At 41.6% G+C, this 24,951-nt stretch overlaps 2 protein-coding genes across 7 annotated transcripts in view; one reads left to right on the forward strand and one right to left on the reverse strand.

Annotated features, from left to right (window-relative positions):
* Window positions 1-24,951, reverse strand: part of LOC129733887 (uncharacterized) — a 302,189-nt gene that overhangs the window by 180,215 nt on the left and 97,023 nt on the right. The window lies entirely within an intron of this gene.
* The window catches only part of LOC129733881 (cadherin-23-like), a 66,446-nt gene that overhangs the window by 32,277 nt on the left and 9,218 nt on the right, over window positions 1-24,951 (forward strand). For all 6 annotated transcript variants that reach the window (XM_055695456.1, XM_055695458.1, XM_055695457.1 and 3 more), the window contains exons 11-14: window positions 16,060-16,205; window positions 16,292-16,437; window positions 16,501-16,628; window positions 16,744-16,847. In XM_055695456.1, coding sequence (XP_055551431.1) covers window positions 16,060-16,205; window positions 16,292-16,437; window positions 16,501-16,628; window positions 16,744-16,847 — 524 coding nt within the window. The remainder of the gene's footprint in view (window positions 1-16,059; window positions 16,206-16,291; window positions 16,438-16,500; window positions 16,629-16,743; window positions 16,848-24,951) is intronic.

Here is a 24,951-nt window from a genome sequence, read left to right on the forward strand (position 1 = left end):
GGTGTTGCAGCATTCTCGCCCGTGCTGCATTCTTCTCCTTGACTAACCGTTTGCATTCGCCGTCAAACCAGTCATTTCTATGATTCGGGGCCCTTGTACCTAGTAGCGCTACTGCAGTGTTACCTATGGCGGATCGGATGCTTTTCCAGCCATTTTCAAGGGTAGCTGCGCCAAGCTGCTCTTCCGTAGGTAGCACTGCCTCCAGCTGCTGCGCGTATTCCTGTGCAGCCTCGGCGTCCCACAGTTGCTCAATATTTGGTCGCGGCGTTCGACTTCGGCGGGTGTTATACACCGTCGATAGTTTTGAGCGCATGCACACAGCTACTAGGTAGTGGTCCGAATCTATATTCGCACTGCGGTAGGTGCGAATGTTGAAGATGTCGGAGAAAAACCTGCCGTCGATTAAAACGTGGTCGATTTGGCTCTCTGTCTGTTGGTCGGGTGATCTCCAGGTGGATTTGTGGATACCTTTGCGGGGGAAGAAGGTACTTCGGACTACCATACCACGGGAGGCCGCAAGTTTACGCACCGATGGCCGTTATCGTTAGACACGGCATGCAGGCTATCTGGTCCAATTACCGGTCTGTACATTGCCTCCCGTCCTACCTTAGCATTCAAGTCCCCAATAACGATCTTCACGTCCCGTCGCGGGCAGCTATCGTAGACCTGCTCCAGCTGCGCGTAGAACGCTTCCTTCTCGTCGACGGGTCTTCCTTCATGTGGGCAGTGCACGTTGATGATGCTGTAGTTGAAGAACCGGCCCTTTATCCTCAACTTGCACATCCTTGCGTGATCGGCTGCCACCCTATCACGCGTTGGCGCATCTTACCCAGTACTATGAAGCCGGTTCCCAGCTCGCTGGTAGTACCACAACTCTGGTAGAAAGTAGCCGCCCGGTGCCCGCTTTTCCATACCTTCTGTTCTATCCAACAAAGTTCCTGCAGCGCTACGACTTCGAAGTTGCGTGGATGTAGCTCGTCATAAATTCTCTTGTCGCATCCTGGAAAGCAGAGCGATTTGCAGTTCCATGTCCCAAGTTTCCAATCGTAGTCCTTATTTCGTTGCCTAGGTCCATGCCGATTGTTCCGATCCGTATTATCTCTTACGTTGTTTGTAACATGTCGTTTTCCGGGGCGGCTCGTTGGGCCTTCCCCAACCCCCTGTCTCACCGGGGGACCATCGTATCAGCTCTGTTTAGAATCTCACGCTGCCACCAGGACGTTGATCAGCTGCTCCTAACATGGAGATCAGACGCTGTTTTGAGCCGCACCATCTTGGTGAACAGACGCTTGGGTTGGCGAAGCATTTCCTCCACCGCCGGAATATGGTTAACGCGCCAATGATCGCGTCGCACCTTCTCACTTAGCTACTGTCGGATGACAACATTGCCCAGGCAACACCAACCAGTTGTATTCATGTTTCAACCGGCAGTCTAGTGTAATCATATGACTCGTGGAGGTGTGAGATAGGAACTTGTGAGGGCCGAAGCTATGTTTGACGCTCCTTCCAGGTTGTCTACTCACCATTTGATGCCCAAATGATGTAACTTCCTCGATTACACATGAATTTAGCATAACATTTTCATGTGGCTGCACAGGAATTCTGGGAGAGTGAAAGAACATACATTTTGTTTTTGAAAGATTAAGTGAGAGTAAGTTGGCTTTGAAAAACTCTGAAAGAGTGTTCAAATCACTATTCATCTGTCGCACTATAAGCCCAACATCACGATGTGGATAAAAGAGTATCATCTGCGAATAGACGTGGGACGCCTGTCAGCCGGAGCCTGTACAAATCATTGACATACAGGAGAAATAGTAGCGGACCTATATTACTTCCTTGTGGCACACCCACTTCAATAGGCATCAATGAACTTCTGTATAGATCAATAGACACAAACTGTTTCCTTGCTGACAGATAGCTATGGATTATATCGTTTGCAATACCCCTAATTCCATAGCTTTCTTGTTTTTTCAATAGAATGGAGTGATTTAATGTGTCGAATGTAAGCAGCCCTAATTCAAATTCCCAAACTAATTCCAAAGCAATCCTATAACAAAATCCCACATTTGATTCGCAAAATAATTGTCGATCCAAACCCAGGGGAAAAAAATGTATCGAGCGATGACATTTTTTTGATGACATCCGAGAGCGTCCCTCTATGACAGTGTTGGTATTGGCGAATTAAAGTCACCCGACAGATAAAATATATTGTGACTATAACGTTGCCGTCTAGTTCCCCATACACGAATGTTTTTCTTTCTTTGCTGTTCATCTTATTCCCGTGTCGACGATGGCATGTGTAGTTGCATATAACATTCGGTATGCGATGCACACATCCTTTAGTGCACGGCCACTCTATTGCCAAGTTTACTTTTCTTTGCACGAAGGCTGTCGGTGAATTGCCGAGCTGTCCTTACGCTTCTTCTTCCCACAGCCTTTTTTAACAGCCGTCACCCGACATCCTTCATAGGCAAAAAAGAAAAGAGAGGGAAAATGTTTCCGGTGGATTCGGGCTGTTACCGACACGCGCTGTTTGTGTATGGCGGACACGAACGTCTGTATAAAAAACAGCTTCTTCTCTATTCTACATTCGCAACCAGCTTCGACACACGGAGTACATTTTTCGTTTCCTTTTGTGATGCTCTGTTGCCAATACGTCCTCTCGACTCTCGAACTTCCAGTGTGAATAGGTATCACGATCAAATAGTTACAGCAAACACATCCTTAAAGACAGCAAAAAAAAGACTTTACCATTGGCATGCCTGTCTAAACCTAAAAACTAAGTCACCAATCATATTTCAAATCCCACATACTAACTTACATCCCTCGAGATTTCAATTGTGTTGCAATATTACGCCAGCGCATTCGGTCCATGGCAGCATGACTCCAGTTTCTTAAACATCCTACATTTCCCAGATCTTACTTCACTTAATCCAACCATCGTCCGTTTGTCTGTGAAAGAATAAACAGGAAGAAAAATCGTGCGAGTTACGAAGGCTTTTTTCGGAGTGTTAAATTTAAGAACAAGAACACCACCCGAGTCCAATCGGGAAACTACTCTTTCAAGAGTGCGATCGTGGTGAAACACCCCTTGATACGAACCGAGCAAACCGAAAAAACTACTTAATTTACCAAGTTGGTGGAAGTGTAGAAAGCCAAACAGGTCGGCATTGTTTTGCTAATACAATAGCCGGCTGTACGCAGTACCGGGTCTTGCATGGAAGATTGCAACTAACAGCACGAACCAAGTACGCTATACCACTAAAGTCGACTGATCTGCGGCATAGCATACCGTAAGGCGTATGAAAGCGACTAAGTGGTGAAAACCAAACAGTGACTGGAACAAACTACCGCCCGACCACTTTCGTGCGAAAGAGGAAAAACTTGGTTCTATAAAAGTCCGACCACTAGATCAGCAAAGTGAATCAGACACTATTCGATTTTTATTTACGTGTGAGGGAAAACAATTTGTATAATTTGTATAGTGCCGTAGACCCTACATCGCCGAGGCCATATGGCCTCTACCAGTGGGGATGGCTCCGATGAGCCCCCTAGGAGAAGTTTTCCTGCATTATATGATCACCGAAACGAATTTGGGGCAGTAACAACTCTACTTGTGACAGGTAGAGAAGAAGGCCCTCTGCCAAAAAATCCTCTCCTTATCGGAAAAAGCATTGAAACGCAGGTTGGTCATATCGAAAGAGCCAGAACAGTAGGAAGAGGTACACAATACATACTTAAAACGAGAAAACCAAAGCAGATTGAAAAGTTGATCAACCTTACTCACTTATTAGACGGAACAGAGATCGAAATTAAACTGCACCCTGCGCTCAACTCTTGCCGCTGTGTTATCGCATCCTGGGATTTAGTCGATATGACGGATAATGAGCAAGCTGGAGAGCCAACGAGTGAAAGCGGTAAAACGCATAAAAAATACCCCAGTCATTATTCTGACCATGAACCAAACAACATACCCCAAGTATGTGAAAATAGGACTACTACGAATTGCAACACGAACATATTACCCTGAACTGATGCTTTGTTTCCAATGCTACCACTACGGACACACTAAAGTCAAATGTTCTGGCCCTAAGAATTGCACAAAGATGGTAGAGAAACATGTGAAGAAGAGCCCCATTGCCTCCACTGTAACGATAGCCACAGACCGTCGAACCGAAAATGCAGAAAATACAAAGAAGAAAAAAACTATCATCCAAACAAAAATCGATTACAACCTCTCCTACGACGAGGCAAGAAAAAGAACAATTGATGGGCACACTAACTATTCTTAAGCGGCTGCCCAACCACGCCTTGACCGGGCCCGACTGGATGCACAACAGGAAGAGAATGAAAGAAAAAATTATATGATCGCTCTCCTCAGTGAAAAAGTCAAAAAAAGTGAAGCACTAGAGGAAAAAATAGATGCAATCCTTAAAGCACAAGAAGAAAAAGACAATAAATTCGACAGCTTGCTTAAAACATTCCAAGAACAAGAACAAACACTCAAACAACTCGAAATAAAAAACACCGCCATGAAAAAGTACATCCAAAAACTACAAGACAAAATTCAATCTGAGGCACGTAATACCAGCGAAAATGAAACTGACCCTAGACGAAAATCAAAACGCGGAAATGTTCGTATTACTTCTTCTTGGAGCAACCAGGAATGTTCTCCGGAAAACAGCCAACCCCCGCTTAGAAATCGCAATTACCAATAAAACATCAACCTCCCATCTTAACACCGGAGGAAATAACGGTAGAAATTTCAGATTATGAAATAGACATCGGCGAAAATTCCTCTCCTTCTTATGGCCAAAAAACACAATAAATCACAATCAACTTGTAACAATCAGCCCACAAAACTCAACACCGTAATCATCAATGACGAAAACAACAACGACGAAGAATGCAGAAGAGTATCATTCTTGTCCACGACAAGCCACCCACACCCAACATGAACAAAAGCAAAACCAGTCCACCACCGACCACTATCGCGTGAAGAGCCTGTTATCGCAGGCAAGTACATTAACTTTTCCAATAAACCGCCCAAATTTCCTGGCTGTCTTTTCCTCACCAGCTATGCGAGATTTCTACCTAAGGTGGGATCCGGTAGAAGGTCCAAGCTCCCGACCATCAGCTTCAATCTTCCATCAGGCCTCGCCATCGCCTAAATCATCGTTTAAATGCTCACAAATCACCACGGCAGCCGGTTTGGGGTCCGTTAACCCCGGGCAATTTCTCCCACCGGTCCCGACTGTAGAAGTTCCCGAACCTCGGATTGATCCTACAGCGGCTACCGGTGTGGAGGGCCTGTTCCCGCAGGCATGTACAAGAAAACCTGTCACCTCAGCCACTCAACCAGGTGAGCAATGTCTCTCTATCTCTCTCGAACACCTTCTCCACGGTTTGCAAAGGTTCTCACCCAGTCAACATATGATCGTATTAACATTTACGTCCTAAGTCGTTCAAATGATCAAGAAAAATCCAAATCGTATAAACGTGCATTGTTTCGCTGCCAAAACTCGTTATTAAATCCTAACGCGTGCAATAAGATCTTTTTAGGGAAATCGTAATTCAATATAAAATGTAAATGTTTATTATCAGTTCTCTTTACACTTGAAGTTGAAATTTGTACTGCAAGATGAAAGTAGCGTTGCACCGAAAAAAACTAGTTGAAATAAAAAAGAGTGGCACATATAGCCGTCTTTTGAAAAAACATCGAAACCGTTGGAACAATAATCATTCTCACAGTACCCAGCAAGAATCTGTTATTGGATCAGGTGACAACAGAAACCAGCAAGACATATATAAAATTTCAGTCGCAGAGGGTATTGATGGTACTCCTGCTAATTCATCTGATAATTCAGCTGATACAAAAGCCTCGGAGCTTGAAGGTGTAGCAGTACAGCATGCGGGTTATATTCGAAATACTGACAAGATGTAATCAAAAATTATCAACTAGTTTCTATTTTAGATACTTACAAAGGGTTAACAGCAGATATTGGAAATTGGACCAGTGACTTCAACATTTCCCATCTAGCCTTAAAATCACTTCTTAGTGTATTGAACAGACACCTTCACCTAAAACTGCCCACAGATCCACGAAGCGTTTTAAAAACTCCTAGTTCCTTATTTATCACAACCATGAAAAGTGGAGGTTCATACTGGCATCAAGGCCTTGAACTCTGCTTGAATCTTAGCTTGAAAAACATTGACAAACCAACTTGCATATCATTAAATGTCAATGTTGATGGACTACCTATTTACGAAAGCAGTATAAAAAATTTCTGGCCGATCTTATGTAATATACATGAATTTCCCACTGAGCCTCCAATGATTATTGGCATATTCTACGGAACCAGCAAACCTAAAGATTCAGCTGAGTTTCTAGATCCATTCATTGTAGAGCTGCTTCCAATCTTAAGCAGTGGCATCGTGATCAACGGCCACAAAATTTTGGTCAAGATACGATGTTTCATCTGTGATACTCCAGCACGTGCATTCATTAAATGCGTAACGAGCTTCAACGGAAAGTATGGTTGCATGAAATGCACAACGAAGGGAACGTACTCTTACACGGCAAAAACCATGACTTATCCTAAAATAACGGCTCCAAAACGAACGAATGAAATATTTCGCGAAAACGGATATACAGTACATCAACGAGGTGAAAGTCCTTTGACGAAATTGCCAATTGATATGGTAGAAGACATAATTGTTGCTGATTCGTTGCATTTACTTGAATTAGGTGTGATGAGGAAATTGATGAACGCTTGGCGCACTGGTTCAATGACAGAAAAAAACGAAATGGAGTACAACTCAAAAGCAAGAAATAACGCAATTTCTAATCAGTGTAAGATTTCCACTCGAAATGCATCGTCGAATGCATTCTCTAGAGTTCATTGGTCTGTGGAAAGGATTGGAACACAGAAATTTCCTCAATTATGTTGGCGCAGTTATCCTTAAAAATTATTTGCCTGAAAAGTACTACGTACATTTTCTTCATCTCTTCTGTGCTGTACGTGTCTGTTCTGCGAAAAAATATTGCAATTTTTCACATATTGCACGCGATTTGTGCAACGATTTCGTTATAAATTATAAATATTTGAATGGAGCAGAATACGTGACTAGTAACGTACATAATGTCTGTCATGTAGTTGATGAGGTTGAAAGGTTTGGATGTTTACCGTCATTGTCAGCATACCCTTTTGAAAACGCGTTACATTCTCTTAAAAAAATGTTGCGCACTGGACCGAATCCCCTCGCACAAGTTGCAAAACGTATAACAGAAGCAATGCAGAACAGGAAACCAACGTCTTTTGATAACGACAGTGAATTTATCATTTCATTTGAACAAACTGCAACTATGGCCAAAATTAAATTTAAAAGTTTTATACTGACTACAAACTTCAACAATCAGTGGTATTTGACAAATGATTTAAAAATTGTTTGCCTGACTGGATTGAGAAAAACCGGAAATAGACATCTAATCGAAGGAAAATACTTGCTTAGAAAACAGGATTTCTTTCAAACCCCATTTAAGTCATCATATTTACACATATACAGTGCTTGCTTGAATACTACAAATTTTTCATCAACCCACTTATTTAATGTGAATTCGGTCATTTGTAAGTTTGTGAACATTTACTGGAAAAATGAAACTGTTTTCATACCATTGCTCCACACCTTAGATTGATATTCTGTTCTTGCATAGATATAATACTTAACGTTGCGTGTGTCTACACTTATTTTTGGAATTTGTTTGTATGTATTAAAAACCTTTTCTTATTAAAAAGAATTAAAAAAAAAATAAAACATAAGAAACTATTCTTCATCTGACTCCTCAACGCCGCCTTTCGAATCTTCAATAGAACCATTAAGATCATCATTCTCACTTCCGCTTTCGGTATCTTGAACATTTCGAAAATATTCTTTGCTCTCATGAACGGATTTATCGATTCCAGCGCCAGTATGAACAGTTTGAACCAAAATACTGAAATCAGTTTGATTTAGAATCTTCTTAGTAATCAATTTCCTTCCTGGCCTACATGCTGAACGTCTCAACTGTTTATTGCTAAATCGGGCTTTTGCATATCGGAATAGCCTTGTTTTACAGAATGCTTCCAGTTTTTGAGCTGTATACAAGGGGTCTCCGATTTGTACTATCTTTAATATAAGCTGGGTAACGTTACCAAACTCACGAAACCCACGCTTGGACTTAGCTCCTCTGTTAATACCAGTCCAAGTAAACTGATTCCAGAAGTTTCTTGTAAATAAACAGTCGACCGCAGTATAGCAGGCGTGATCACCATTGCCATTGTACGAATTAGGGATAATTATTTTAGAAAAATACGTCAGCTAGAAAATACAAATTCCATGATTATAATTGTTAACTAATAATGCATCTGATAACTCGCATTTTTGTGTTCAATATCACTGTTGGATAATGCAGAATTCCAGGTACTTAGATCTTCTTCGCTGTCTATCAACGAATGTTTTTCCACAAGCGATTCATCTTTTGAAGTCAGTTCCAAACGTTTTCCATATATTTCAAAAAGTGATGAAAACCTGGCAAAGTTATCTTGGAAACTTTTTTCGATAGCTTTTTCGGTATTTGTTAGTATAAGAACGCTGAAATCCTGCTTCAAAACATCCATTTCCTTTTGAAAATCTGACAATGTAAGAACTGGTGCTGCAAAAAATCATTATGTTAAAATTTTATAAAAAATTAAATATAAATTTGCGATTTCAATTTCGAATCTTAAACTTTAAATTTCAACTTCATTTTTCACACCGTAAATGTGTAACTCTAAATTAAAAATTAATATTTTGAATTGGTTGTTGCTAATATTCGAGTCCTAATTTCTAATATTTGATTATTAATTTTTTTTTATTTTACAATTTAAACTTTATATTGAGTTTGAGCTTGACTGATTAATTTTAACGTTAAATTTTTTATTTTGCTGTATTTGATATTATTTTTTTGGTTTTAATTTTCAATGTTTGATTTTAGTTTTCATTTTTTGTTTCTATTTTTAATTGTTATATTTGAAAATACCAAATCATGAATTATAAAATGTGAAAGAATAATTTAAGAATATATACCTATATTGAAATTCAAATTTAAATGTCAGATTTGGAAATAAGAAATTTAAAATTTAAAGATTAATTAGCGAAAAAATGAATTTCAAATTTTTTATTTTTTCAAATTCAAATTTCATACTGAATGTGAGCTTGGCCGATTAATTTAATTTCAAATTTAAAATTTCTGATGTCTGATTTTATAGTTTTTCTATTTGTAATTTTTAATTCCTGATTTAAATTCTCAACTTTTTTTTTGAATTGCTATCTTGCATATTTACAAATCAAATTTTATTTTAAAATATTTATTTAAAGCTTGAATTTAAAAGTTTAATTTGAAAATATGAAATTGAAAACTTGAAATTAAAAAAAATACATCATAAACCTATCATTTGGGAATTAGTAAAACACTTATACCTGATAATTCGTGTGGGTCAGTCAAGTGAATCAAACCACCATCAGTTACATATACAGAATCTGGTTTGATCGACGGATATGAAGGAATTGAATAAAGTATATTTTGCGATTCAGCAACTGCGGAGTTCTCACATTGTGTCTGATTTAATTCCATCTTTTCTATAACTGTTGTTTGTTTTAACTGTGTTGTAGAAATTTCACCTAAAATATTGGACTGTTAAAAATCTGAATTTCGTTATAGCGAAATGGTTGTTTGCTCATATCAAAATTGTTGTTACACAACTTGAATAACTGAATACGCTATGTATAAATAGTAATACTTACGTTCATTATTACAACAGTTGATTTCCTGAGCTGAATTCTGGAGACTTGAACTATTTCCGCCTACTTGAACTATTAGAACTGAAGTTGGAATGAGCTCTCGCTCAAATGGTGTAACATGTATCGACGGGCCGGTTTTACAGGATTGTGACTGACCCACTACGGTATCTTCAATAGTCCGATGTTTCACTGGTTCCAATGATTGTGTCGAGCTGTTAACATTACTATTTTCTGAAATGATATTGAAAACATCTTTGATAAATACATCAATTAAAAGAATTACAGGGAAACTTACCTGCAAAAAGTTGTTATAGTTTCACAGCAGCGGCTTTCTTCTTTTTCTCAGGTTTTAACCTTTTCTTTTTGCCATCGACGTCTGAAACTTCCTTCATAGCAAGGTCATCCGCTGCAGCTTCCGCGGTTGCGAGCTTTTTGTATCTCTCGTTGACGATCACAGGAATTTGCTTTGTAGCTCCCTTATAGGCTGTTCCGTTTATTCTCAGCTCTTCAATATTTTGTTCGGAAAGCAGTTTTGGCCAAAGGAGTACTCCATTCCTTATCCAAGAAACGGGGACAACCAGCACCTTGAATTTTTGGTTTTCAATTAGTTGTACTACAGCGAACATTCCTTAAAGAAAAACAAACAGGTGAAATACATTTAATAGATAAAAATACGCGATTTTCACATTATAACTTACCTAAATACGTATTCACTCACGTATCCAACCGAGAAAACTTCATGCAGGTAAACAAACACGTCAGATAATAAACGTCCGTTCGCATCGTATACGTTTGCAAACGTAATAACGATTCCATGTGTATGTAAACAGTCTATCGCGTGTGTTGGGAAACGATGACGAACATCACAAGTCGTAATAAAAAGGAGCCATTTTACTGTTAGGAATGAAACAGCTTCCTGATTGGTAGTTTCGAAATTCGTTACCGTAAAAACAAAAACTAAAATAGGCAATGATGCGTGCATGTTTATTTCTGCACACGTAGGGTAAATTACCCGGTAATGGTCACCATAAGCGTATTACCAATTTTCCTGAACCAAAATATAATTCATCTTTCACAAAAAAAGGTTAGCAAGAGTTTTATTATTTAATATGAAATGGAAACAATTTAATGTTCAAGAATGGTTCAAGTTTTCAAGAAATTAGTTTGTTAAAGTCCATAATACGGAAAGGGTCCACCATTGGTAAATATACCCTATTCAAGACTGAGTTCTCTCGCTTATTATTTGCTTTAAACAAAGACTCTTCACAGTGACTATATGGTACTGTGGAACTGTGGAGGACTGATAAGCGCAACGTCAGAGGTTCGAAACCAGCAAAAGCAGGCTATTTATATAGGTGAGGATAATGGTTTATATTGATAAAGGTGTTCTATTGAACTAATACTGAGTTCAAGTTTACGCTTGACCTTTGGAAAGTTCCAAGTTTCACTTTTTTTACACATTACAGTTGTTTATTCAAACTCGTATATAGCTATACTTTTAATCGGATAAATGTAAATAGAAACTAATTCTGACTATCAGCAGAAGTCACAAGAAACACAACATTAAGTCGTTATAAGGAATGATTTTTGTCGTTATATTTGTTGGTCGAAGAGTTAAAGTATGTATGTCGCCTCCACTTTGATTTGTATATTGTAATATTCTGCAGCAGTTACGATTTAACAATAATGTATATGTTTCTGTATTTGCATGTCGCAATTAAGTTATACATATGAAATTGTTGACTGGGCAGGGTCGGCCGATATGACGAAAATAGCAGTTTTACATGCACTCTATATTTACGATAAGGGGGGGCTTAACCTGACTCTACTCTACCATGTGGCATTTTTATCTTAACTAAGTACATGCATTTTTATCTTAGGTCTATACACATGCTAATTACATACAACCTCTCTGAAGAACTCTGCTACCGAAGCTGGCTGCTCTGTAGCTCGGCAACCTATGCCGTCACGTCGACGATTCCGCTGTCTGCTGGCTGTTTCCGCAACTCTCCTCCTCCCAGGCCGCCACCATTGGGGAACTCAGCGAACCTTCGCCGTCCCACGGCTCGTTCGCTCGTCTTGCTTATTGGTCCGAATCCAAATGACTTCGCTGACTGACGTACTGTCTACGCTTGGTGTTGAAGGTAAAGATGGCGTAGCTTGTAGGTCGATCGCACGGAGGGCTTGCACGTGGCCAAGGTACTACCCCTGCGGCGAAGCGATATTGCAAATTCTGGGTCCTGATTGGAACACAAAAGGCCCAATTAATCGCTTATAATAGCTATCAGCTCAACCTTCCGCATAAGGTTATACGGAGCTAGATAGGCTTACCTGATTCGCTCTCCTCATTTGATCTTCGAGGTTACGTGTACAAACACTAGCCCTTTCAAGGCTTTTCTGGCTTTTAACTTTACTCTACTAAACTGGTCTGGGCTTATCGAGAGATCAATTTGCAATGGCTGACGATAGCTCGCCAATATCGGATGTGCCTGATGATCCGCTGATCTTCGCCAGTGCTTCGGGTTTCATCGGTTATGGTTATAGCATCGTTGTTCTAAATCGAGGTGTTACGGCAGTGCGATATTCTCATGCCCCCTGTGGTAACTTTAGCAGTTATCACCGACGGCTTCTAACCGAAACGGTTACAAACCTATTAGCAACAGACAGTTCTCTCCAGTCATCCTACCCACAGATAATGAATCCAGACGAGTACGAGACAATGAATGTGAAAGCCAACTCAGTGACTTTCCCGATGTCACCATAAATAAAAGTGCAACATTCCTTCTGCAATGGAACGTACGAAGCGTATGGCGAAACTAACCAGAATTCAAAAAACTCGTTGACAACAACACTCCAGCTGTTATCTGTCTACAAGAAATGATGACTGACAAAACCAACAACCTGTTAAGTAACAACTATAACTGGATAACACACAATCGATCAGAGAGTCTAGGAAACGAAATCGCCGGACTGGGTATTCGAGCAGACCTCAGTTACCAATTCGCTGACAACCCTACAAAAATACATGCTTGCATAGCTAGACTCCATGTCCCATGAAACATAACAGTCATTTCGATATACATTCCAAATAACGCAAACAATGAAAACCTTGTTACTGAACTTAACGAACTTCTTAAGACAGGTGAACCGGCCTACATAAGCTGTGGAGCTTTACGTCTGTGAAGATACGTCTGAGCATCCAGAGATTAACAGCAGAAGGAGTTGATGCAGAGTACACTCGGATAGTTGATGGACGAATCGATGAGTCAGTTGAAAGGGACCGGAATGAGTAGTGGGAGCACATCCACGACGCGGTCAGTTAAACACGTAGTGAGTGGTTTGAAGCGTTAGATGCGGGAGAAATACGGGGAAACTATCGCTGCCGAAAAGAGGCTTCACCACCGTAAAAAACGTGTACACTACGTGATCGCGTTCTCGCGTAGGCGTAGAATTGCTTATCCGGGCTCGATACGAGGACCTCCTATGGAGCGATTAACGCTATCAGGAACCGAACCGTTCCAATTTTTGTCAAGTGTAACGACAGGGAGAGAACCTGATTACCGGCAAGTAGCGGGTGGCTTGACATTGGAAACAATACTTTGAAGTGGTGTTAAAGTGAGGAAATTGGGAGAGTTGTCGAGGGGAACATGAAAGAAATTGTGAAGAATGGACGCTACCGATTCGCTAACCTGAGACGGGGTGAAAACAGCTTGCGGAGAGGTGAAGAATCACGCAGCCGCTGGGAAAGACGGCTTTCTGGAGGAAAAAAACTCATGTACCTTATCTACAAAAAGAAACATAGACTCGACTGTAGCAAATATTGAGGCCAAACCCCTTCTCAATTTTTAACTGTATCATGTTCCATAGACTGAGGACGTTGCAGAAAGTATTTGTTGGCGAATACGAAGGCGGTTATTGAGTGGGACGTTCTTCAACGGACCAGCAGTTTACTTTGAGACAGATTCTCGATAAGTTTCGCGAACACACTTTGCAGACACATCATCTGTTTATAGATTTAAATGCGGCGTACGATTAAGTGTAACGCAACGATCTAAATATCGAATCTTAGCTTCAGTAAAAGCAAAGCTACACAACAGTTTTCGCAGCCAACTATTTAATGTACAGAACAATTGCGGGGCTAACGCTACGATCCTATTGACCCAAACATTTAAAACTAAATAAAGAAGAACATAACTCAAATTTAGATTTTAAATTTCAAGCAGAACTTTCGAATTCAAGTCGGTTTTTTCTGCAGTTTTTATACACACGTGTTTCGGAATATATCCTTTTAATACGTGAATTTTGGAATTTTCGTGGCTTTTTACAGAAAAGATTTCTATACCAAAATACGGCAATTTACTCCTTTTTCTGTTTTAAATTAAGCTCATTTAGACTTAAGTTCTGTAAAGCGGGAAATATAAATAGTTTAAAGGAGAATGCGAAGAATGAACAAAAACAGACGGTGTAACTTAGACATAGGAGAAAATTTTCTCATCCATCCTGTCTGGATGTCACCACACCTTCTGTTCTTGTTAATTGCTCGCTTTTGAAAACCTGTAATGTAGTCATGAGACAAGAAATAAATCACTTCATTCAATGATTCTATTTTTCCCTCAATGTCTTCTTGATTCTTCAATCTTTTGTCCTATATGTTTGGAGACAGCATGGAATTTTTTTCATATCCAGTTATTTCAAGCAGATTTCGATGTTCATGTCTAAAGTGCTAATCCTAACCTCAAATTTAAACTTGAAATCCTCCGTCCAAAGTTCGAGTCCAAATCTTGGATTTCCATCGCCAAGTTCCAAATACATTCAAAAGTAGCAACCAAGTCTTAAATCAAATTCCCGTAATATCATTCCATAATCCAAAAATTCTTTGAAAATCAAAAACAAATTCTAAATTCCAAAAACGAATTTTCAAATTAAAATTCCAAACCTCATGTCCAAGTTAGAAACCTAATTAACAGTTTAATTTGAATCCCAAGTTCAAGCCATACTGTTAAATTCCAATTCCAAGTCACAAAACATAATATCAAATTTTTAAGGCAAGTCTTATATTCAGAATCAAAATCAACATTTGATATCCAAATCCCAAATCCACATCCCAAGTAACAAAACGAGTTTTATCAAAGTTTTATAGCTCTGTTTTGGCTTTATTGTTAATATTAATATTATTACTAGGGATACCAATTTCAATTCCAAATTCAAACCTTCTGACTTTTTATTTGAATATCAACCACAAATTTTCCTGCACCATAAATTCAATTTCCGAAGCTGAACTCCAAGTTCTATATGTCCTAATTGGCAGGGACCAATTCTGAAGTTTAAATCTTGAATTCCATGTGAAAACTTTTCAGATATACATTTCGAATTCATAAACCACTTATAAAATTGAAAATGGACTCATAAAAAGGCATATTAAAGGCTAATCGGCCTTTAACATTATTTATGGTGTATTAAAGGTCCATCTTTCTGTGATAAAAGAATTGTACCCGCAGTGCCGCAATCCTGCTGGCCGGTAGTTAAAATACCTTGCACGAGTTGTTGCGGTGATCAACAAACAAAAAAACTGCACCGCTTTTTCGTTTGCAGCTTATCTCACATCAGCGTTACGGGAAGCGTTGAAAGGCGCATCGGGCGAATGTTTATTTGGCTGCTCCGGGCACGTTTTTATCGATGCAGTCACAATAAACATGGATGCTGGATGATGCAGTGAAGCCCCAGAACGTGGGAGGATGGAAAAGCAAGACCAGACTGTCGTACCAAATCATCTGATTCTCGAAAATTTACCTTCGGGGGAAGTTGATTACAGTTTTCTTCAGCTTGTGGATAAGGACGTACCTACACTGTACTTTTTCACGCTAGAAGGAATCTAGAAATATTTAGACCATATCCCCGGTGACCATTGCATCGTACGGACACTGTACCATAGATTAACAGACACGCTACTGTCAAAATGAAGGATGCTATGCAGAAATTGCTCCAAACGGTATGGGTATTATCTACGCAAGTTTCAGCAAAAAATTGTTCGAAGTGTTACGTCTGCTAATCTATGGTTGCACTGTTGTAGGCTGTAAGTTAAAATTGAAAATACCATTCCGAGAAAAAATCAAATGTCAAAATATGGTTATTTCGGACCATTTGTCGTTCGAACAGTCATCCTTGTGCCGGTCCATTTGAAACCAGTCCTGTTCGTAGTACTGAATTCTATTTTAATCAACGTTCATTTTCATTACACAGCCGGTGAGAATTCCGCAGCGGTAGTCGCAGACCAGGAGACTATCGACACTCTATTCACAGTGCAGCAGACGGGTGAGTACGTGGCTTCGTTCGAGGTAGGAAAGAACCTGAAAGGATTCTACGGCAGCTGGACGGTCGGAATTGAGGTAGGACGCTTTTCACTGATTTTTTGCGGTTTGATTCTGTCAGCATTTTTGATTGGTGATTTTTTTCTCTCTCTATTATTCGGTAGGCCTGCGACCGCGGTGATGAGTACGAATTGGTGACGAACAGTCCTCGGTTGTGTGCCAATGCAACCTACACCGTACGTGTGGATCCGGTCAACTACATGGCACCGGAGATTAACTATCCGACTAACGAAGAACGGATTCGGCTCAAGTAGGTGAACATGGCAGCCATAACTGGACTAGTTTTAATTGCTTGTCTCTTGACTCGTTGCAGATTTGAGTCGCTAGCGAATGGGCGACCGCTGGTGAACGTGCAGGGAGAAACAATTTCGAACTTCGCTGCTACGGACACGGATGGTGGTGACTTCGGCGTGGTGAATTTCTCCCTGCAGAGCACGAACGGTAAGAATCGACACAAGCCATAATGGCATGTCCGAATGTCAAATTGATTTACCGTCGTTCCGTTGGGTCGCAATTCTTTTTGTCCTGTACGGGCTTCTTTTTCTTCTGCCCACAGCCGACAGCCAGGACCACGTGTACTTTGCGCTGAACACCTTGGACAAAAATCACGCTCAGCTGGTACTAGTGAATGCTGAAGCAGTCGAAGACAAAGCGTATCAGGTGAGTCATTTTCACGAAAATTGCTCAGTTGGAAAATGATGTTAGTAGAGTTTACTTTTTGTTTGATTGTTTTTGGAAGAACTACGTACAAGTAAACATTAGGTCAGATCAGAGTGATTTTCAGAAAACTTCCATCGGGAAAGATCTTATCCAGCCAAACTGTATCATAATCATGGGAAACATTTCAAAATTCCGATTTAGGGTAGATTAACCTATAGTGGACCCCTTTCATAGGAAAGTGTGGTTATCGTTTTATTTACCCTAGGCCACCATATGACCCGCCTATTGGGGCTGATACCAGTAAGGTCCCAATTATGGTGTACTGGTCGCTATGTTTTAGGTTTTTGAGAGGGAATACGATTTTATAGCACGACGTTGGGCTGGCACATGCACCGAGCTCCCTTAGTAAAGTCGTGTGACAACGGCTTGAAACGGCGAGGTGGCATACGGTTGCAGGGGTCTCCGTCCCGTAAAACCTGGCAGGCCTTCCAGTACGTTCCGCGGTCATTGCCTGATGGGAATCAGGCCGGGGCGGGATCAGATGGCCATTCCTGACTTACGCCGGTCGGGAGGCGTCATAGTGGCTCATGAGGGGCTATGACGACCTTCACTAGCCATGACCTCACTGCTCCGGCATAGGCCACCATGGGACCATATAGGCGACCACTCCACCATGACCAACGATAGCGGCTGGAAGGGGGACCCTATCAACCAAGATCAATTTCTTTAAAATCGACTAGGAAGCGAAGGTAGCGTAAAATAGTTCTTGCGACGCTGGGCGGACGGGTTAGTAAACCTGTTTGCCAGGCGGTCCCACCTAGACTGGCGGATGCCGGTAAAGGCGGCGCACAGGCTGGTACACCTTTTGCGACACCGACAGGGGAGTTCCGAGTTGAAACAAAGGCGGGCACGCCTAAGCCAGCTCCAACCGGAACGGCGAAGACTGGCGGCAAGGTGGAAACACTTAAGACCGCCAAGGAACGGGAACAGATATCTGGGGCTATGCTACTCTCTGCGGTACGAAAATGCTACGAAAAAGTTCCCGAGCGTAGAGGCTGTGTCCGTACAACTTGATGAAATACTCAAGTTCACGAACGAACGTAGCAACATTTCGAAAGATTCGAAGCAATGTCTTCTGTTGTTACGCATGAACATTTGCAGCGCGAAATCCGAGTTTTCGGAAGCCCTTAAGCGGGCTAACGATGTCGAAATCAAGGCACTCGCGTTGGAGGCAAGGCTTAACCAGCCTTAAAAAGGGAATGCTGCAGCTGTGTCTCAATACACACCATCAGCTGCAGCATCGTTTGCCGAAGTCTGTTCAACTGAACCGACTGGCAAACGTGCGAAAGGCTCTCCGGGGGAATCGGTCACCAGGAAGCAACGAAGGCGGTTGTTCGGAGACAGCCAGGAGGCTGGCTCGTCAGTCCAGCCGAGCAAAGAACCGACAAACGGCGAAGCCACGGGTGCAGGTCGATGGACCACCGTGGTGGACAAAAAGCGGCAGAAGCGAAAACGACGCGCGAAGCCTGGCGACCGCAATAAGAAGCCGCAAGGGGCGAACAGGCGGAGCAAGGGCGACGCGCTCATTTTCAAGACGAATGCGTCTAAATACGCTAAAGTCTTGAAGGCCATGAGAGGCGAGTCTAAGCTCAAAACCTCGGCGCGGATGTCAGGTCAATTCGTCGGTCGCGCACCGGCGAGATGATCCTCGAACTCCGCAAAGAGGCAAAGGGCAAGGGCTGTGCCTATGAAAAGGCGGCCCAGGAAGTGCTCACTCCTGAAGTGACTCTCCAGCCTAAAAACCTGGACGAGATCACCGAAGGGTGCGACATAGCACAAGCCTTCGAGCGAGAGTGTGGAGTGGTAGTGACCGCGGAAGCAGTTCGTCTCCGCAGGGTCCCGGCCGGCACCCAGCTTGCTACCATAAAACTTCCACTAGCGGAGGGTAACAAGGCCCTGAAGAAAGCCACGTTGAAGGTGGGTTGGTCGGTCTGCCCTCTGGGCACCTTTCAACAGCCTGACGTTTGCTTCAGGTGCTTTGAGCGGGGGCATAAATCCTGGTCGTGCAAAGGGCCCGACAGGTCCAATTTATGCCGCCGCTGCGGTGGCACAGGCCATAAAGCACGGGACTGCGGTGCACCTTTCAAGTGTCTCAAGGCATGAGGTTGATACAATTAAACCTGAACCACTGCTATGCCTGAGCAGCTGCTGAGTTTGTCGGACGTGGCCATCGTCCGGAAACGGTAACTGGGTATCGGACAAGTCTAGGAAGACGGCCATTTGCTCGACAGGCAGGTCCCCGGTTTAGGAAATTGTGTCGACCTCCGGAGAGAGGTACGTGATAGCCAAAGTGGATGGAGTATTCTACTGCAGTTGCTATGCTCCGCCAAGTTGGTTTACCAAAACGTTCGCACAGATGGTTGATCAAGCAACCGTGGAACTGACGGCGGTGGTGACTTCAACGCTTGGGCTGTCGAGTGGGAAAGTCGCTGTACAAACCAGAGAGGCCAGATCTTGTTGGAAGCTTTGGCAAAGCTCAACTTAGACTTGGCTAACGTTGGTACGGAATGCACCTACAGTAGGAATGGTGCGGAATCGATTGTCGATGTGACGTTCTGTAGCCCGGGACTGATCACGAACTGGAGGGTAGACGACAGCTACACGAATAGCGACCACCAATCGGTCCGCTATGAGGTATGCGTGCGGAAAGCAAGCAGCGAGTAGGGCCAATATTCCATCCTTGTACGGCTGGAAAACATTGCATTGCGATGCAGATGTTTTTGGGCAGGCAATTATATGGAAGCACGAAAGGGGGGAACCACTCCCGGGTGTGGACCATCTAAATTCGATGTTGTCATGGGCGTGCGACGCCACGATGCCTAGGTCTCGTCCGCCTAGAGAGGGTAGACCACCGACATACTGTTTGTTTGTTTGTTTGTTTATTGTTCAGTAGCTTAAGATTATACATCTTTTAGAAATTTGCTACCTCCGTTTTCACCATGCGTATGAACTAATCATAAAAAACTTATTCTTAACTTGTTCTTAGCCTACTCGATCTAATAAAATGTAAAAACTTTAGATTACACGCTTCCAAAAGTTGATGCAGCCGCTCTTGAAATTTGCTTCCGACGAAGAACGCTTCACAGCGGTAGGCAACGAATTCCAGTTTACCACACCTCGAACGAACATCGAACTGGCGTAACAAGCCGTGTTGTTGGTTGGGATCACTAGGTTTTGCAACCGACGTCCACGGCTGTGGATAAGCTTACGGAACTGTATTACAGGAGATTCTGTTCGCAAAAGATTCCACAGGAAAACACATGATCGATGCGCATAGAAATTCTCCAAGGGACATCCAACGAGGTTTTTTTGCAGGTGACTCACGTGATCGTAGCGACTCAAACCGTAGACGTACCTCACAAAACAGTTCAATGCCACACGTAACCGGTCAAAGGAGCTTGCGCTAGGCCGAACATGGAGGACATCACCATATAAGAAATGCGGTAAGATCAAAGCCTTGAACAGAGCTAGTTTGGTGGCTGTTGGCGCCGAGGAGGTACAGCAATACAGCGACTAAGACTAAGACTTGCATAGATTTTTCCACATTGTTGAGCAATCAGTTCTTCCCACTGCAGGTCACTCTGTAAAATAAATCCTGAGTTGCTGGCACTGTTAGACCATTTGATGGTTTCTCCATTCATTGTCACTTCCGATGTTGGCAAAACAGAGGTTCTGCGATGTCGGCTTGTGATTAACAGTACTTTACTCTTTACTGGATTCACATGTAGTTCATTTCGTCGAGACCAAGCTGAAACTCTTTCGAGATCTGCATTCATCATCCTGACCAACTCGCGCACACAAGAGCCGGGTCGCCCGATGTAGAGTTGTACGTCATCAGCGTAAATTTGTATAGAGCAGTACTTCAGCACCGTCGGTAGATCATTGATATGACAGCAAAAAAGAAGAGGGCCAAGAACGGAGCCTTGAGCAACGCCAGATGGCACATCAACACAGCTAGAGAAACGATCACCGCAAAAAAACTGTCTGCTTTCGTCCATGCAAGTACGATTCCATCAGGCTTACGGCGGTAGTGGAGAAGTTGAACTGCATATGCAGTTTGTTCAATAATGTGCCGTGTGGAATAGTATCAAACGCCTTCGAAAAGTCGAGCAGTAGCAGTATACCAGCACCTTTTTTGTCGATAATGGCACCTTAATCATCGGACACCCGGAGAACTGCGGTTTTGATGCTTTGTCCTTTACGGAATCCTGCTTGGCAGTCGGTCAACAAGCCATTGGCTTCAATGTAGGAAGTTATCTGTTTTTTAAGAATTTTTTCGAAAGCTTTCGACAACGCGCAGAGTATGCTGATAGGGCGCAGATTGTTTATGCTGTTTAAATGGGCCTTTTTCTTTAATGGCAAAACTTTCGCGTGCTTCCAGGAATCAGGGAAAGTTGAAGTCTCGATAAACATGTTGAAAAGATGCGTAATGTGTTGCACAACTAACGGTAAGATGATCTTAACAAAGCTAATCGACAAACCATCCATCCCAACAGCATTTGATTTGATATCGTAGATGGCGTTTACAATTTCCCAGTAGCGCACACGTTGGAAGCAAAAGTTATACGGCGATGCTGGTCCCAAAATGGTTGCTGCTTGTCGGGTACTGTTCGTGAAGTTTTCTGAGAAAGTACGATTTACATCATCTGGATCAAACTCGCAAGGCCGAGACTGCTTGTTTTTTCCAACACCAAGACTTTTAACGCGTCGCCATAGGATTTTTGATGGGATTTTGATATCCAAGAAACGGTTTAGATATTGCTGTTTGGCTTGGTTGACTTTCGTGCGATTTCTCAGCACCTTGTACCGTTGACGCTTATTGTTTTTCAAATCTGGTGGAGCTTGCAACCAGTCCTTGTACGCTAGGTCACGTTCGAGCAGGGATTGGTGGACGTTTTCGGTGAACCAAGGATTGTACCGGAGGTGACTGTTACTGAAACGAAGAGGGATGCAAGAATCATGCACTCTTTTAAGGTGTGCATTGAAAAATTCTATGGAATCATTAGGGTCCTCCATGGCATAAAACTGGTGCCAGGGGATAGACAGAACAGCATCTTCCAAAACGTGTGGGTCAAAATTTACATAGTCTCGGTAAGTATGCAGGTTGGTAGGTCGAATGATGTCAAAATCCACTGATACAAATATCAAGTCATGCTGTGATAACGCTGGAAAACCGACCTGCCCGAACCGTAACACTTTCTCATTACTGTTGGTTAGGAACAGATCTAACTGTGAGCACCCTCCATCGTGGAAAAATGTTGGTTCTTCACTAACGGATGACAAGGAAAAAGAGTTGAGCATCGCATCGAAAAGTGTACGTTTAGTATTGGGACGTAGTAAGTCAGTATTGAAGTCGCCCACCAGAAATACATATTCGTAGCGTACTGCAATGTTAGCCAACTTCTCAGCCAAGAAAGATGAGCAATCATTCTCCGGAGGATTGTAGATGGCCATTAGTAGAACCTTATTGTCACCCACTCAAAACTCTAACGCAAGACACTCAGTTTTGTCCGTGAAACTCTCAGTTAGCATCGTACCAAAAACCTTAGAGCAAGTGAGATGCTTTCGATAGTATACTGCGATCCCGCCACCGCGCTTATACTCTCTATCGTTTCTTATGATGGAGTAACCGGATACATCAATACTGCAATCGTTCGTATTAGAATTAAGCCATGTTTCACTGAAACAAGCAATTTCAATCTTCGAGTCCAATAAGACGTTTCGAATCTCATCAAGCTTACTACCATTTCGCGCACAAAGGCTTTGAGCATTTCCGTGGCAGATATTCAGCTTTCCTGGGAATAAAGTCGCATTTAGCACTGCTGCCGGAATGTTCATGGATTAGTGATGGGAAACTTATCGATACTTATCGATAATATCGATAAATGCTGGACATCGATATTATCGTTAACTTTTTGACGTTAACGATAATTATCGATACTATAAGGGTGAGCACAAGTCAGTGCGGCTGGTTACTAGAGGAGACCCAAAAGAAGAAGACCTCACCTACCCTACCCCAGGAGTTACTTTTGCCGCTAGGTATTTGTTGGTTGCTGCTATTCGACAATATTTAGCATTGTTGGGGGTGGTGTAAAGGTTCGCCCCGGGTGTCACTGAGTTTCTGAGAAATAATGGTAACTAAAAAGGTATTTATAGTTTTTAGTTTCCTAAGAACAGATGAATTCGACAGCTTAGTACTGGAGAACTTCAAAAAAATATCCAAACTTTTTGCACCATCTCATAAAAAGCAATGATACGAAATTGTAATAAAATGCATTTTCTTTGGCTTGCCAACTCTCATAATATGATAGACATGCATAGCGGCAGTCTATTGGTAGTTCTCTGGTAATTGTTTAGTTTAACTTGGAACTGTTTAAATTTAAAGTATCTGTTACCCAACAAACAATTTTTAGTTCCAGAAAAAAACTTTTTTCTGGAAAAAAGCTACAACTCGGTACAAGTATCATGGAGACAAAGCCCAGTACTAGGGAGAGCCCAAATGTGGATAAATCAGCGCTGTGTTTATTGTCCGGTGTTAGAGAGGTGCCCACGTATTTAACTTCAAGATTGCTTCCATCCGAGCTTGCATCGTACAAGGAACGAATTCCTTCTGGTATTACTGTAAGGGCCGTTCCCACCAACAACCTAGCACCAAACATATACACATTTTTAGTTTTTCCTCCAACAGCATCACGATTAACAGTTTACTTCCAGCTATATAGGAACCAACTAGTATTACAAAAAGAATAAGCATTACCGTCTCATCCATGATTTAAGAATATGGATCTGACCACTCAAATAGCTTGATTAATATGTTACAAAATCAATGTAACAAAAACAGAAGTTATTTGAACAAGCGGACGTGTCCGATGTTTTTATGAACTCATTCTTCGCGTTTCGTTTCCTCACTACTGCAGCACACACTTATTTGACTTGTGGCTCATATTTCAAAGAGCGGATTATTATTTTATAGTAACTATTCGTTGCAGTACTTTCAAAACTAAATCCATGTACGAATAAGCGAAACAAACAGGGAACTGTTAAATGCCTAGCTTTTGTTTACAGCGAACTGATATAAAATGAACGGTTACCCAAAAGTGAGCAAAACAAAAAAATACGAAAACTGGGTGAAAGTTACTCAGTTTCGTTAATCAATATTACTCATTTTTTGACATTTTGAATCAAAATACGAAAGTGAGTACTTTCTAACCAATTTAGAGTAAAATTGAACGAGCGTGTAAGATATATTGATTCATAAGAAAAAGGTTCAAATACAGTTAGGTTTTCTTGCGCGGGGGATACATGCCTCGTGAAAAACCATGTTAATTCAGAAATCCGCTTGAAAAACCGCTTTAATTCAAAAATTCGCGTAGAAAACCACGTTAATTTGAAAATCTGCATAAATAACCTTTTATAGAAAATCCGCGTGAAAATGAAAATGTGAAATTTTCAAACGCAAACCGCTTGGTTTAATAAGACCTATACACCCACAATGTTCGATTGAATTCTGCTAGAGTGCTGCAAGCTCAAAGAAAATTAGTACTCAACAGGGAAAAAACCACCAAAGTCAACACCCATACTTAATAAATTCATACCTCGTTGAATCATTGAACCCGAAATAAATTTTGATTTATTGACAACATATAAACCTAAGTGAAACAGAATGTCAGAAAAAGTTCTACGCGTTGCAAAAATGTACACTTTGGCACACACTCCGGAAATCCGAAACATTTCCAGTGACCCTTGGTCACGTCCAGTTCTCAAGTTATTTAAGGAAACTAGGACAGTTTTCCAGTAAAATGAAACCTGTTTTGTCAGAATTGATTCATTTTTCGTGAAGTTTTGGCCATTTAAAAATTGACAGAATTTTGCCTGCTTCAATTATTTCCCTTATTATACAACCTTCAAAATGAACTTCGGATTGAACTAGTGCTGGGACTATTCGGATTAAAATAACCGGATATCCGACCTCGGATATCGGACAAATATCCAAAATTCGGATCAATCGGATATCCGGATATTATCCGACAGGATAACCGGATTT

Source organism: Wyeomyia smithii, chromosome 1 (genome assembly GCF_029784165.1).
Source record: "Wyeomyia smithii strain HCP4-BCI-WySm-NY-G18 chromosome 1, ASM2978416v1, whole genome shotgun sequence".
NCBI classification, from domain to species: domain Eukaryota; kingdom Metazoa; phylum Arthropoda; class Insecta; order Diptera; family Culicidae; genus Wyeomyia; species Wyeomyia smithii.